Genomic DNA, 16,621 nt, shown 5'->3' with positions numbered 1-16,621 from the left:
GACAAAGAACTACAGGGAACTAAGGACTGTTGAGAGGGAGAATTAGTCATTCGTAGGGGTGAGTCTCCCAATTGGTCATCCAATTCTAAGTGGTTAGCTCTGAAAGCATGTACATACAGTTAACATTTAATGCACTCAGCAAGTTGTATTTATATATGTAAATATTTACACATATATAATAACAGAGAAAAAGAGTCCATTCGTGAGAGGGATTGAGAGAATGGTCTACAGAAGGGGTTGGAGGGAGGAAAGGGAAGGAGAGAAATGCTGTAATTATATTTTAATTAAAAACACACTAATTAAAAACAAGATGGCTCAGCATGTAAAAGCACTTGCCACAAAGCTTGATGACCTCAGTTCTACCCCAGAGCTCATAAGGAGGAAGCAGAGAACCAGTTCCTTTAAGCTGTCCTCTGAACTCTACATAAGTAGAGGCATGTGTGCAACCACACTCACATACAGACACGTAATAAATAAATGCAATAGAAATCAGAATTTAAGCTAATGAGCTAACAGTTAATCATAGAAAAGGGAAAACTCATTTACTTACAAGCATTTTTTGTAGCTGTTCCACTGTTTGATTAGCGACACTGATGCCATTGATTTCTCGAATTTCATCACCAACATGAAGAGTACCTACAAAAATCATACACAATTATAAAAGTGAAATGAGTAAATATTTTTATAATAATGAAAAGGCAAATGTATCAATGTAATAAAAATAAGTTACACATCTAAAGCTAATTTTCAGAGGCAGGACCACATTTGGTTGTAGAATTATTTAACTTTTATGTAGTAAAACCATCCAAACAGACAGATCTACTTTCAGAAAGCACAGTTTTGATAGATGGCCATAGAAATTTGTTGACAACCCAATAAGAGACTATCAGGTATGAGCAGACAGAACTGAAAATAAGACAAATAACTAGTACTTCTAAAACAAAAACATAAATGATGATATAAGTTAATAAATGAATAAGTTGAACAAGATTTCAGACATGGCTAAGGAGAATTTCAGTGAACTTGAAGATATAAGATTATATATAATATAGGTCATAGAAATAAAGACACAAGGAAAAGAGGAAACAAGAATAAAAAGCTATGGAATGAATATAGGAGTGTTTAATGTACATCTAAGTGAAATTCAGAAAGCACAGAGAGAATGAAGAGGCAATGTTTGGGCAGTTGAACATTTTCTTGAACTGATGAAAGTGTTACCATACAGATCCAGGAAGAATAAGATAAATAAAAAAAATCTGGGCCAGCAGTAACAGGCTCTTGTCACCAGTTCTGACAATCTGAGTTCAATCCCTGGAACCCACATGGTGGAAGGAGAACTGACTCCCACAAATTGTCCTGTGACCTCTACATACATACTACGGCATGTATATGTGTGAATGTATGTGTGCATGCATGTGTGCACCTGTGAGCGGGCACACACACACACACAATAAATAAATAAATAAGCACAATAAAGATATTGTTTAACTTGAATATATGGAAAGTTTAAAATTTCAAGGTAACCACTAATATCACAGAAATAGGGTACTGAAATTAAAAGCTAGTAATTAGGGAGTAATGAAACAAACAAACAAACAAACAAAAAATCTCCAAAAAATGAACAAGGAAAGCAAGATAGTAGAATCATCACAACAAATATTAATGAACTACTCTATCAAAAATAGTGATCAAAACTGGCCACAGTAGTGCATAGCCTTAATCTCAGTGCTCAGAGGGTGGAGTGAGGAGGATTACAAGTTTAAAGTCATCCTTGGCTACATAATGAGCTTGAGGTCCATGTACCTAATTCCTCCAGAGAGATTTATAAGTAGACACTGAAATACTCTACTACTATAAATGGTATTTAAATATTGGTGGGGCAGGCATACAAAAATCAATCAACATAGAAGATTTAAACAAAAACATTAGCAACACCAAACCAATCATTATATAGGGAACTATGTATGCAGCAGTTAAAAAATAAAGGTTCTTCAGAAATACAGATTCACAAAAATGATTAATGTGCTATGCAATTAGGAAAGTCTTAACAAACTTCTGAGAAATGGTGTCATACAAACCACACTCTCTGACCACAGCATAATCGAGTTAGCAGTAAATTACAGAAAGATGTCTAAAAAATCTCTTCAAATATGATAAAAATACTAAATCATGAATGGGCCAATGAAAAATTACAATAGGAATGTAAGAACACTGACAAAAAATCGTGTATCAAAACTGGTGGGATACAGATAAAATTGTACTTTGAGTTTTCATTTTACTTTACTTCGTTTCCAGTGGTGGGGATGGAACTTAGGAACATGGTCTACAATGACTGAAACTCAAAGACAAAGAGCTTTTTTATGTAAACCATAAAGAGAAAACAAAACGATCCCTCCCACTTCTAGCAGTTGGTATAGGAAGAATTAAGGATGGTAAAGAAAGAATTACAGATGGAGCTCACCTTGCCTGTGAATCATACCCCCATGCATGATTCTTGCAACAATACAATGATTCAGCTCATTCATTTTCAAAGTGATTCCCTATTTAAAAAAAAAGGGGGGGAAAGGTTGGTAAGGGTACAATTAAGCGAAAACACTATATTTGTGATTTTACTGTAATTTTAATGAGAAGAGTTATAAAATTGTTAGACAATACATAGAAAATGAAGATACTCTATTACTTTACACACAAAATTGTTTTATGATATAAATGCTACTTGTTGGTGTATTCATTGCTATAATAGCATGCATCCATTTTATATAGTGCTTTTTAATCTTTTGATTATGATTATTTTTTACATCACTCTATTTTTTATCTTGCCAACTATTTAAAAACAAAAAAGGATTTTGCTCCTGCCAAGGGTATATACTTTCTATTAGGGTATCCCTTATATTTCTTTCAAAAAATAACAGTTTTATTTTATAACCCACATAAACTACTTCAAACTATAAAATTTGCTAAGTTTAACATGTGTGGACATGTGTGAATCTTTATTACAATCAGATGGTGACTGTGTCTTTTTTCCTTTCTAGATTTTTTTAAAAATTTAAGTTAGAAACAATCTTATTTTACATATCAATCCCAGTTCCCTCTCTCTCTCCCATCCTCCCATGCTCCCCACCAAACGTCCATCTCAGGGAGTCCCCAGGGAGGGTGAGTCCTTCCATGGGGGATCATCAAAGTCTGGCTGACTATGTTATCTCCAAAAGATTTTTCTTATTTGTTGGTCATCTACTCCCATTGCTCTATGCTCTCCACTCATGCCCAAACACCTACTGATGGGCCTTCCTTGACTATAGCTAAGTTTGTATTATCCAGAAATGGACCACATTCATTTTGGTTGCTTTAACTTATAATTATTTTTAACTTATTTTTTGTCCTTGTTGAACAGTATTGCATTGTTCAGATACAACTCACTCATCCATTTCTCCACTGCACTGCTTACAGTTTTGGCAGTTATAAATAAAGCAGCAATTCGGGCTTAATCTCCATTTATGACATTTTTTTTTAAGATTTGGGACATTTCATGTATTTGTGCATCATCTTTCTACAGACACCAGGATAACTTTTTCTGGGTTAATATTTTAGTATAGACACTGTTGAAATGAGAATATACTAGTGTTTTCATATTTTGCCAATTTGCTTTGCTAACATTAAGTTTAGACATTATTGTCTGGTTTTATAGGGTAGCACTGGCTTTATAGAATGAGTTGGGAAAAACTTCCTTTTCATTGTTTTGGGAAAAGTCCATGCAGAATTATCTGCATGGGGTAAACAGATGTTTGTTTACCTCTCCTCAGGAAACATTAATGCAATAGCCATTTTTTTCATGCCCAATCTGATCTCCTGCTTGACTGATGCTGTTGAGTTTCTGTTTTCTATTCCACTGATTTCTACTTTTTTTTTTCAGTACCGATGATTGAATTCAGGGCCTCAGAGATACTAAGGCAACACTTTACCACTGTGATAAATCACCATCTCATTTGTTTCTATTGATTTTTATTATGTCTTCTACTTATTTTGTCTTTCATTTATTCTCATTTGTCTTTTTTTAAAGGTGGAGATCTGATACAAGGTTATTGACATGAGACATTTTTTGTTCTTTAATATATATTAAATTTTAGAAATATAGTGTGTTACATATTTCTCCTTATTAAGTACTATTCCAGCTACATCACACAAAATTTGATACAGTATAGTTAATTTTCATTAATTGCAAAATGCTGTTTATCTTCTGATTTCTTCTTTTATCTACGGGTTAATTCAAATTGTGTTACTTAGTTTTCAAGTATATGAGATATTTTCTTTCTTAAATTTTCTTTTTACTTTTTACTTATTTTTGAGATAGTCTTGCTAACCTCGAATTCACAATCTTCCTGACTCTGCCTCTAGAGCACTGGGATTAAAGATGTGCCAACCTCTGCTTTTTAATTGGGGAATTTAGACTACTAATATTTAGTATGATTGTTAACATAGTTTGATATAAATATATCTTCTTGTTGTGTTCACTTTTAATCTCTTTTTTCTGTGTTTTTGTGGATTTATTCTCATTTTGTTGTACCTTATGGTACGTTTTGGGTCTGCTGACAAGTCCTAATGATGCTTCTCTGTCCTTCATCTCCAGTGCTGCAGTTATGAGCACATATGAGTTTTTACATAAGTGCTGGGTCCCAACTCAGCAAGCTCTCTTACCCACTGAGTCGTCTCTTCAGTCTTCCCCAATCCAAATTATCCGCAACCCTTCATGTTGCTGCTTGAGCAGCTGCATTTGGCTTTATTATAGCATATGCATTTACCCTGCCAAATTGTCTTTGAGTGACACTATACTACTGCATTTATGAGAACTTTCTGATAGCACACAGCCATTTCTTTCTACTTGACCTTTTGTTTTACCCTTGTAGTCATTCTCCATGCTGTACACCCTAATGCAAAGTATCTTTGAAAGACATTTAAGAGATAAGGAAAAAAGTTACAGTCTTTTAGGTTTGGTGTGTCCACAGATGCTTATATCTGACCCATTTTTGAAAGACACCTTTGGTCTCCCTGGGTTCTTAGCTCTGCTCCTCAGTCTAGGAACTCTGCCCGTTTTGCTTCACAACTCCATTCCCATGCACTGGGAAGTAAGATGGGCAATTACAGGTGCTACTGCCTTTGCATCCTCCCTCTCTCTCAGAGATCTCTGTCCTTTGTTGCTTCATGTCCAATATCTCAAAAACAATTTTCATGTGTAATTTAATATTTGTCATAATTTCATCCATTTCAGATGAGAGGGCCAGAAGTCTAACTTTTTTTTTTGGTTTTTCGAGACAGGGTTTCTCTGTATTGTTTTTTGGACCATGTCCTGGAACTCGCTCGGTAGACCAGGCTGGTCTTGAACTCACAGAGATCCGCCTGCCTCTGCCTCCCGAGTGCTGGGATTAAAGGCGAGCGCCACCACCGCCCAGCTCAGAAGTCTAACTTTTGTAGTTATATTTAAAGCCATTTTTACATTTTGTTTTTCAAATATTCCCTGTTAAAAGACAACTTTTCATGAACATATTTTTGCAGTAGACCTGGTTGGTCCTAAGAATCACACAGGGAGCTGTTAATAATGCTGACTCTTAAACACACTCTTTAGATTTATATTCATGGGGACAGGAGTGGAGCCCAGAATTATGTACCTTTTAACAAGGTCACTTTATAGGAAGGTGGTCTTGAATTTGAAGTGGTTACTAGTAGGCATTCAATTATTCCTCTTTGGAGAATAAAATTCTGTCAGAAAACTTCATGGAATTAGCTGAGAATTTATATTCTAGCTTAATTTGAACCATGCCACAACTTATATTTTTGCATGGTTCCTATTTTGAAGCTCTCAGAAGGATTAGGCAAGTACTGTGAAAAGTATAGTTTTCAAAAATGATTTTGATCCTAACATTCAATTGTAATGCTCAGGTTTCATTTCCAATTTGTACATTCAATCAGCATGTATGCTTACTTAGAGTAGTGTTCTGGAAAATGTCATAAATGAATGCATACGTCAAACTGAGTTTCATAAGGGAAATGATGGCATACCAGAGATCCCACGCTTAAAGCTACTAGGTTTTTATATTAAGTCAACTAACATAAATTGTAACCTACTATGTTGTGGACACCCTTTTAGGCACAGTAGTAAATTATAGTCAATGTTTTTCATTCTGTCTGCCCCCAAATTTCTCTGCAGAGAAGAACTGGCTCTTGTTCTTTCTGTTCCCAAGGTCACAAACTCCACTTATCAAAGCTTGAGGAATTGGGGGGTGGCATATATTCCTGGTCTTTCATTGCTTACACAAGCAAGCCTTTCCCCTCTTGGGTAAGCTAGTTCAAGTATGGTATTTGTCATTTCTAACTAGGGAAACAACTGTGAGCACACTGTTACAAACTGGAAAAATACAGGGTATAAAGGAAGTGTATCACCCTTAGGGAATGCATGCCTTCTAAAGGGTCTCCAGGCAGAAGAGGTCATGTAGATAGAATCTTCAGAGTCATTCAGAGCTATGAAGAAGACAACTGAATAGACGACCAGCCATAGTGGTTGCAGTAGAGTTATATTTAGTTATATTCTGTCACTGTTAATAGACCATCCATGGCCACCCTTCTCCCCCTCCTTGTGTAGCAGTCTGTACAGGTTGAAGTTAGCTGATTATATAACTCAAGCTTTTCCTACTTACCATTGGTTCATCTGTGTTCTTTTGGAACTGTACCAGCCGAACTCTGGTCACATTTTCCATGTCCATGTCTCCGTTGGCGCTTTCTGGAGAATCACCATTTAAATAGGGAGAGGTCGGGGGAGGTGTGACCCTTAATGCTTCATCACTGTAAACTTCATGTGCCACTACGTCGTGAGTCTGAAGTAAGGCCTGGCATTTTTATGAAAGTAGAAACATATTAGCTGTAGTACCATCCTAGCAGAAATCTGCTACATAAACATATATAATATCATACAACTGAATGGACAACTATGTAGTGACATTCATGGTGTCTACCATAAAATTTTTATATAGCCCAAAGGATGAAGGTAATTTATAACATGATTTAGGAATTCAAATTAAACTGTATAGATGTACTTAAGACACCAATTTTCTAAAATATAACACATATAGAACTCAAAATTGAAAGTTTAAGATTTTTTACAAATTTGCATATGAGTATGCACACGCGTGTGAGTACACACATGTGCTATGGTGTTCGTGAGGAGATGAGAGGACAACCCGTGGGAGTTTTCTATTTCTACCATGTGCGTCATAGGGATCGAACTCAAGTTGTTAGGTCTGGTGAAAAGTGCCTTTACTTGATGAGCCATCATGTCTGACATGCAAACATTTGACATGCTTTGTTCACTTTTGTTTTTTGGAGCTCTTGGGTAAATCTGATAATTATTATTATTACTATTATTATTATTATTATTTGGAGATAGGGTCTCATGTATTCTGGGTCAGCCTTGAATTCACTAAGTAGGAAAGGATGACCTTGAGCTTCTGTTTCTGCCTCCCAAGTTCCAGAATCCCAGGGGTGCATCAGCATCCTCGGTTCAGTGCTGGGGATGTAACCCAGGGCTTTGTGAATTCTAGAGAAGCACTCTACCGACTGAGGCACACCCACACCCCTAGGTTCACAATGATTACTTATTCATTTTGCAAAACTCACTAACAAAGACAATTGATTTCCTTGACATCTGTATGCCATCTTGGTGAACTTTGATGCTAAATCTCTTTTGTTTCTCTAAAACAGACATCTTCCTGCTTTGTCCCATCATAAACCCTTTTTTAATAAACATGAGAAATTTAGCTCAAAGAGAATTTACAACTGACTATTGTTGGTCTGTTGGAAACTTTATACAGATATACTACTATATATTAGTGTGCATGCTAACTCTAAATTTAGTTTCATTTTCATCTGTAATATGTGTGGTAATGAGGTATGTTAGGATAGCAAAATGCAATTAAATAGTATTTCACTATCTGAAATCACTTCCTAAAAGGCTCACCAGAGCCATGCTTAGCTATTTTAAAGTCATGCATACAGGGCAAAAATAAGGTAGCGATGTTAAAACCAGAAAGGAGATGGTGCTGACTTGTCAGCAATAGGTGCTCAGAGTAATACATTTATTCTATTTCTAATGGAAATGGTCCATACTGCCACAACCCCAGGCTGCTGTTCTCAACTACAGGTTTAGGTGAAGGTTACTGAAAGGCACTGACAACGCACAGCCTTCACGGAGAGCTCCTCAGGGCCCGGGAACTGTGGCTACCAAGTGTGGAGGTTGGACCACGTAGGCAAATCCTTTCTGTGCTTTAATGGTAGCCACCAAAGAAGCTAAGATTTAGAGAGGCAAAATCAGGAAGGGGCCAACTAGTGAAATTCATCTGTTAAGATCAGGTTCATCATATCAAGTACAGAGGTGTCTTTTATGACTCATGATACTTTGACACGTAAACACAGGCAAGCTTTCATGGGGATAAGGTCAGCCCTGAAGTCCCATGAATTGGATAAAATGTTTATGTCACTTCCTGTAGATTATTTCCATTCATCCTTTCAAGTTTTATAAATAGGCTTGCATTTAATGTATTATTTATAAGGAAGAATAGGCCCTCAATCATAAAGCAGCATCAACCTTAACTTTTAAAAAGTTTAAATTTTATTGTCAACTAAAGTCACACTTGATATTAACCAGAATTTGCTGCTGTTAATGGCAAAATAACACTAAATCCTCAGCTCTACTTCACATGCAAACAGAAAAGGGAAATATGTACAGAATGCTCAGAATAAGGTTTAAAAAGAAAAGAATATATAAGATAAAAATAAGGAAACCAAAGTGAATATTTTCCTTTAGATGTCTTACAGGGTAGGACTGAGCAATTAGTACTAGGCTGAAGTAGCTGGCAGTTTGTTTATTTGTTTGTTTCTAGACACAGTCTTGCTATATAAACAGCAAGACTAGAATTTCACCCCTCCTGTCTCACCATCCTGAGTGCTGGACAGCAGGTTTGGGCTGCCATACAGCGCTTAAATTTATCCTAATTTTTTCTCCCGTAAATTATGTTTTCTGTGTATGCACATGTGTTAGCACCCATGAATATGCTGGCTATGGCACATGTGTGGAGGACAGCTTGCAGGAGTCTGTATTCTCTTTCCATCATGTGGGTTCCAGGAATTGAACTCAGGTTACCAGGCTTTACCTGCCAGGCCATCTCACTGGCCCCTTCATTTTCTCTCCTTTAAGTTACTGCAAATGTTTTCAAAATGTCTGCTTTAAGTACTTGGTAACTGAAAGTTAAAAGCTCTGGTTATAATGATTAGAAATCAAAGTTGAGATAACTGAGCAAATTAAGTATAAAATATCAAATATTCTAAAAACAACACTGGAACTTTGATAAAACAAAAATATTACATTTATTAAAATATTTCTACATAGCTGTTATTACTTTTAAAAACCCAGGGTTTTAAAAATCATTATTAAAATATGTATATGACAAGTCGGGCGGTGGTGGCGCACACCTTTAATCCCAGCACTTGGGAGGCAGAGGCAGGCGGATCTCTGTAGTTCGAGGCCAGGCTGGACCGACAGCCTCCAAAACAATACAGAGAAACCCTGTCTCGTAAAAACCAAAAAAAAAAATGCATATGACAAAACTTTAGTACTTAAAAGCTTATTTAATATATATTTTAGAATCTTATTTCTTACAAGGGACATTATCCATATGTATGTTTATTCAAGAATTATCAATAAGCTTAATATAAGCTTATGGGGAAATTCATTAGCATTACAAACAGTCTGCTTTTTAAGAGCCTGGGCTTTGAAGCCAGTAGATCTGGCTTGAACCCAGGTTGGCCATTTTACAAGTGTTTACCTCACAGGACAATTTGTACTAATGAGGATAGTCACACATCCCAATTATGATCAAGTCATGTTTCCTACTGCTTCCAACACAGAACCTCATTCTGCCACTATCCCCATCTTTCTGTAAGCCTCTATGATTTCTTTCAATGTCTTCTAACTGGTCTCTCTGCTGCAGTCTGTTCACAACATAGGAACTTCAGAATTTTCCCCCCTTCCTTTGAGACAGGGTCTTGCTTTGTAGCCCTGGCTGGCCTGATACCCACTATATACCTCAGGTTAGACCCAGACTTGTGTTATTTCTCCTACCTATCAAGTGCTGTGATGACAGGAATGTGCTACTATGCCCAGGAAAAACCTTGAAAGCATGGATTGGATCATATTTTCTTGCTTGCAATCACTCTTTAACTAGGAGAAAACTGTGGACTCTACTATGGTCTGACCTCTGCTAAGCTTTGTAAGCATTTCTATACCACATTCTGCCCTTTTACTAAATCCCATCTTTAATGGATTTAGTTGCACTCCTTAAACCTACACAACTTCCTTCTGCTTTTTCCTCCTGTTTGAACTTTCAGGGGGGCAGCTCTTCCTTTAACAAGTCTTCACTTAGCTAACTCTTCCGAAGGGCTTCCCCCGAGGATATAATATAGCTCACACTTTATTATTATCACTGTACTACAATCTCTCCTTCATAGTTATTATCACTGTATGAAATTACCATGTTATTTGATGTGTTCAGTTTGTTTCTAATCACCTGCCCACCCTATCCTGCAGCCTCACTGAAATGGGAAATTCCATGAGGGCTGGAACTATGTTTTTCCTATTCAAAACTAGATCCCTAGGGGCTAGCATAGAATACCTGGAGCACAGTAGGGACTTAGATATTTGATAAATGAAGAAAGATGTCTTTTAAGCACAAAGCTAGATATTCAAAGAATTTGGGGAATTATTATCTCTGAAAATGTTTATTGATAGGGACACATACACACACACACTCACTCACACACACACACACCATTCTCTCTGCAAAATAGATCAAGGCTTGGAAGGTAGGTAAGCTGTGAGGAACTGGTCTATATAGGCTCTAATGATTTTCTGGGAAAAAACTTATCCTTTAAAATGGTCTTATTTGGGAATATACTAATTTATTTATGTAGTCTCCTTCAAATCTGAGAGATTTATTAGTCTGAAATGATCCTCTATAATTCTATGAAGTGAGCTCAGGTTAAAGAATCAGATAGGTTTGTTTAAAAATGTGGAGAACACACTGCCCAGAGCAGTGAGTGGTGAAGTGAGCACTTGCGAACGGGGCCAGTTACTGTTGTGCTCAGGGTTTTACTGAGAATGTATGACAGCTACTGTGGGGAAACTAATAATCCTTATTAGCTAACACTGATGAGACAGAAAGCAGGCTAATAACAGTAGACATATCTATTTAGTTCTTACTTCAACTAAAAGAGGTTGAGCTCACATCAGCAAGGATGGAGTTTAACCTCAGGCCTGCCTGAGTTTAGAGCTTTAATCACACTGGGGAGACATGGACCCAATACATGCAATATCAGTGAACAAGATGATCTCAAGGGTAACTAACTCTTTTTGTGATTGTTCAAGTTTGATGATACTAATAGGTCACCAAATCCTTTCATGTTCCTGCTTTGGTATACAGAGGACAATGACTAAATGAGACCACAAGCTCACAGAGTTAAGCTGAGTCTAGGACAGACATAGGAGAATTGCTGAGGCCCATTCTCCAGGGAAAGGGCCTGCTTCAGCAGGTCAGCGTGGATTAGAGTGTTACACATAGGAATAGAAAGTGGAAAACAGAAGGTTAACACAGAGTTAGAGTAATTAGGAATGACTTCAATAGTAAAGGTGGAAAAAGTTCTACAATGACACACTTCAGCTGTAAAAGTAGGCTCACCCAGACACAGAACTGTATTTCTAATTCAGTACAATCAGAATGGAGTTAAACACTCTCAGAGATGTGTTTGAGTTCGGCCATTAAAGCCTAGAGAAATTAGGTAGGGGATACAGGAAATTGCTTCTTTCAAGATGGTTATTTTGAAGGACAATGTTAAAGTTTTAGAAATATTACATGTACAATGAAATAGCATATATGTCAAAACTCACAGGTATGGAGATGTTATACTGTAACTATTATTTTTAAATTAGCATTTGAAATAAATAATTGCAGTAAGACCAACAAGGTTTTAAAGTTGTATTTTCACCCAGAGGGCAGTTGCCTGGATTTTCAATTCTTTGCATATATTCCATATCTACAGCTGTGACTGTTTAGAAATGTTATACTCAGCATGAATTACCATCTGTAATTGTGCTTTTTTTTAGAAAAAAAGATCTGTATTATTTTTACTTATTAGCCTGTGTGTATACACCTTTGTGTAGATGACCTTGGAGGCCAGAAGACGTTGGATCCCCCAGAGCTGGAGTTACAGCAGTTATGAGTCTCTTGATGTGGGTGTTGAGAACTGAACTTGGGTCCTTTGGAAGAGCAGCAAGCACTAGCAAACACAGAGCCATCTTGCCAACCCCTGTAATTCTACTTTTGAAATGCAGGTAAGTAGATAGCTATGAGCTTTTTTTCTACAAAAAGTTTCTTAGTTATTTCAAATTTTAATTATTGGCTAAATGCAAGTGTTATTCCCATCTTTCACAGGAGCCAATGAAAAATGTATATGAGTTCTGCACTATCTAAAACAAGACACCTTGAGTTTAGTTCCTGGAACCATGTGATGGAAGGAAGACTCTTTCAACTTGTTCTCTGATCTCCATGCATGCATTGCGGCACATGTGCCACCACAAAAGCCAAAGCCAGTTTTCATTGAAAATTGTCCTCAATTACAGCTGCCTGTGGTTTAGGCAGCGGAGCGTTCCAGTGAGTGATATAAGAATTGGAAGGAAGCAGATTCCCATTTGAGGCATACATAGTCCTTGAAGAGCCACTTTTACAACTGTGATACAAGGTCAACAAAGACAATAAAGTCAAAGTATTTGTTATTATCTGGGATTATAATCTTAGTCTGAAACTATAGTCATGAACCACAAAATGATAGTTTAGTCAATGATATGCTACATATACAAGATTATATTGAAGCCGGAAAACTAGGGCCTAGTGACTTCATGGCATAGTGCCTACTTACATGGCTGTGGTGGTGATGCTGATGTAAACAAAGCCTGCACAGCCAGTCAGATGAAAGCATAATATATATATACAGTTATCCATGGGCCATCACACTAGAGAGTCATGATGTTACTGGCTTAGTTCCTTATTGTTATACTTTTTGTCTTTATTTTACAGTGTGCTTCTTCTACTTAGAAGAAAGTTGAATCATGATAGCATATGCTTATAACCTTAGCACTTAGGAGGCCGAAGCATGAGGATGCTGAATTCGAGGCTAGTCTGGGTGACTTAGTGAGACTATAGGTCAAACATAAATCAACATCAGGACCAAAGAAACAACACATTTCCTGTAAGTGCGCATGTTGTGCTATCCTGGCTATCCTGGCACTAGCCTCACGTGCTTGTGTTCACTTTGTGTCTCGATTTCATCATTTCTCTTGTGCTTGTCAAATTTCATGTTGTTTTGCTCACTGTGATTCTAAGCACCTCTGAATATATGTATATACATGTCTATACACTGTGTATCCTGGTGTACACTAGCAGCCCATATCACCTAGGCTCTTGGAAGGACACTCTATGATATGCTTCCAATGACAAAATTACCTAATGGCACATTCCTCAGAATTTATCCCAACAGTAGGTGACATACATGACTGTACAAGGGTAAAATACATTTGACGACACTAGCAGTAGTTTATGAAGGTTACTAACACCTTCTTGTCAAAGTATGCTTTAGGTTTACTGATGTGTTACTTACCATGAAATGAGGTTGTGTTAAAATACGCTTTAGTTCCTTTGCGTCATTATTCTCAGGGTAACATGAAATTTCTTCCAATACCTAGAAAAACAAATAAGATACATACATGGTATGAGATTTACAAAGCACGGAACTCCTTTAAATTAAAAACCATGAGTGGATTTTTGTAGTAGGGAAGGCAATTACTTTGGAAACATTTGTTGAGTTCAAAGGTTATTAAAATATTAGAATGGTATTGACAGTAGTAAATGAAACAAATGCAATAATAGTTTGCCTTCAATACCCAGCTATGACCCAAAGGTAATGAAACACTAAAAAACAAAATGGGAAGTTCGTAACACATATTTATTACAGGTTTAAGAAACTTAAGTAGCTTAATGAGAAAATTCAAATTTAGTCCCCAAATCAACTCGTACTGAAAGTTAATAATAGTCTTTAAAACTGAACAGCACTGCTAGTTCATTAAAAGCATGACCAGAGGTTCAATGAAAGCAATATACAAAAGAATGCAAGGTAGAATAATTAATTAAGAATACACTTTCTTCCTTGCAGTCTAGTGGGAGTAATGCTGTTCTCCATGCTTATTTTCCAACATAGAGAAAACCATGCTTCTACCAATGGCTCCCTAGATGAAATTCCAGCGAACCCAACACCAAAATAAAAACTCAAATGCCGTAAGCAGCTCTTCTTCTGCACTCAAGTTTTCCTGACCAATTAGGCGTTACCAGTTTGTTTGGTAAAAACGCTGCTTGCAAGTGAACTGCTCTTAAAAAGTTCTCCCTTTCACCCAGAAATGGAGTCCACCTGTTCACCTTAACACAGGACTAGCAGCCCACAGCAGCACCTCGGCTTTTTGAGCAGGCACCCGTTCCTGCTCTATCTGCACATGGCTGCTTCAGGATTGCCTCAGCACCACTGGGTGTAAGGGGCACACAGCCCATCAACCGGCATGCCTCTTCTGCCCCAACCTGCCAGAACTTCAGGAAGGGGTTCACTTGGCCCGAGTCTCAGATTTCAGCACCCTGCCACTCACACCCATACTGATGCTTCTTTCTCAAATGCCCTGTTGATGATTGATGGCTATGCAGCTATTTCATATTGCTTAATGAAATTAAAGTAGTTCTCTTTGGTGTATTCTCTGTTTCTCTAAACTCTATTTCCCTTGCTACTTTCACGGCCTATGACCTGTGTACAGAGGTGTGATCTCCTAAGCTAGGGGAAATTCTTCTACTGTATAGTTAGGACAAAGGATTTCCCCTGAGTGTCTCTGCTTCTGCGGGCACTGACAAGATTGGGCAGTGACTCATGATTCCTTCCTGATAGTGTATTCCTTTCAAAGAACGAAAGAACACTTGCTGGGCAAATTAAGACAACTTTCTCTTACCCTATTCTCACCAAGTGAGAAGGCCTGCCTGCAGTGATCTAATTTCTCAGTGAGTATGTAAGCATACACTATATATATACACATATAAATCAAAAGTCATGTTCCCATCTGCCAGGAAGCTGGCTGTGGTGGTATACACCTGTCATCCCAACACTGAACTATATGGTGAGATCCTGTCCCAACAAAACAAAACCCAGAACCAAATCTGCTAAGAAAGGGACTATGTCTTCAGTTCTCTTTCATTTACTAACCATACCTTGTAAGAAATATTTTTAAGGAAATATTTCTTTGCATAAAAACTTTTAAAGACCGAACAGTAAAAAAACAAAACAAAACAAAGTATTCACCAATGGGGAAATTTCTACATCATTCCAGTAATAAGAAAAAATTACACAGTGCTATAATCATAAAGATCAAATAGAGGTACAAAATGCTTATTACATAATATTTGGCCCAAACCAATATATTTTGATTGATAATGCATCAAATTCTACATGCAAATGAAAAAGATACAAAAATGGAAATGGGATTCTGGGTGAATTTTGTTTTCCAAGCTTTTTGCAAAGCCACGTTTCCACAAGAGGCAAGTATGAAAAAGCCTGGGGCAAACTTTAATGTGTTGATCATTGATGATGCATAAAAATGACTTCTATGAGTTCAGTCTGTTTAATTGTTATACAAAAGTCAATTAACACACAGTACCATATTAAAAAAGCAACTCAGATTTTAAGGCATGTCTATTTCTACCAGTTGCAGTAAAAATAACAATAAAAAAGGAAAGACTATATTAATATGTTCATTTACACAGCAAAACCCAGAGGTCTGGGAACTACTGTTGCTGAGGCTTTTTTCTTCCCTACATGGATGTTCAACGATAAATTTAGCAGTTGGAATCCGAGTATGAGTCAAACTGCCATCCTAAAGAGTGTGCCTCTTAACACACAGCACAAACATCTTCAGTGAAGGTAGCAAATGAGACGGTGCTACATGCTTCCAGAACAACATGTCACTTACCTCTTTGGCTCTCTGTACTGCATCGCTTGGAGGATTCCTGATTTGTGGTGAAGACTTTGTGTTAATTTTGTCGTACAGCTAAAAAGCAAAGGAGAAAATCCAATCAATACTCATCAGGTTTTGCTCCAGTTTACGTTTTTCTGTTCGTTATTTCAACAAACAATATTTCCCTCTTAAGAAGTCAGGGAGATGAGGTCAGTGGGTCTTCTTTACAATTGTTCATCATTCAAGGGAACTTGTCAGAGTCTGACCTTCATGCATATCTTTTAAAGTAAATACTTTTAAAGAGAGGAAGTAAAATTCTATCCTTAGCAATTAATATTTGTCAATATAGCAGCAATCCCAGTGTTTTTCTCCAGACAGAAGCAACATCCACTGATGTGACTGGAGTAAAATGAAAGAATGCTTTCTGGCCAAGAAGAGTCTAAAAGAATTTTCAGAAACCTAGATCTTGGGAAAGGGCAAAGCCAACTC

The 16,621-nt window shown here is 37.1% G+C and overlaps 1 protein-coding gene across 11 annotated transcripts in view; it reads right to left on the bottom strand.

The window, feature by feature from the left end:
* Nucleotides 1-16,621, bottom strand: part of Cask (calcium/calmodulin dependent serine protein kinase) — a 315,809-nt gene that overhangs the window by 39,392 nt on the left and 259,796 nt on the right. For all 11 annotated transcript variants that reach the window (XM_040733749.1, XM_040733750.1, XM_040733751.1 and 8 more), the window contains 5 exons: nucleotides 16,148-16,225; nucleotides 13,750-13,830; nucleotides 6,687-6,875; nucleotides 2,462-2,540; nucleotides 551-636 (listed from right to left, as the gene is read on the bottom strand). In XM_040733749.1, the coding sequence (XP_040589683.1) occupies nucleotides 551-636; nucleotides 2,462-2,540; nucleotides 6,687-6,875; nucleotides 13,750-13,830; nucleotides 16,148-16,225 (513 nt within the window). The remainder of the gene's footprint in view (nucleotides 1-550; nucleotides 637-2,461; nucleotides 2,541-6,686; nucleotides 6,876-13,749; nucleotides 13,831-16,147; nucleotides 16,226-16,621) is intronic.

This window comes from Mesocricetus auratus, unplaced genomic scaffold, assembly GCF_017639785.1.
Source record: "Mesocricetus auratus isolate SY011 unplaced genomic scaffold, BCM_Maur_2.0 Super-Scaffold_100033, whole genome shotgun sequence".
Lineage (NCBI taxonomy): Eukaryota > Metazoa > Chordata > Mammalia > Rodentia > Cricetidae > Mesocricetus > Mesocricetus auratus.
Note: the sequence above shows the minus strand (reverse complement) of the source record. Positions and strands in the feature narration are given on the sequence as shown.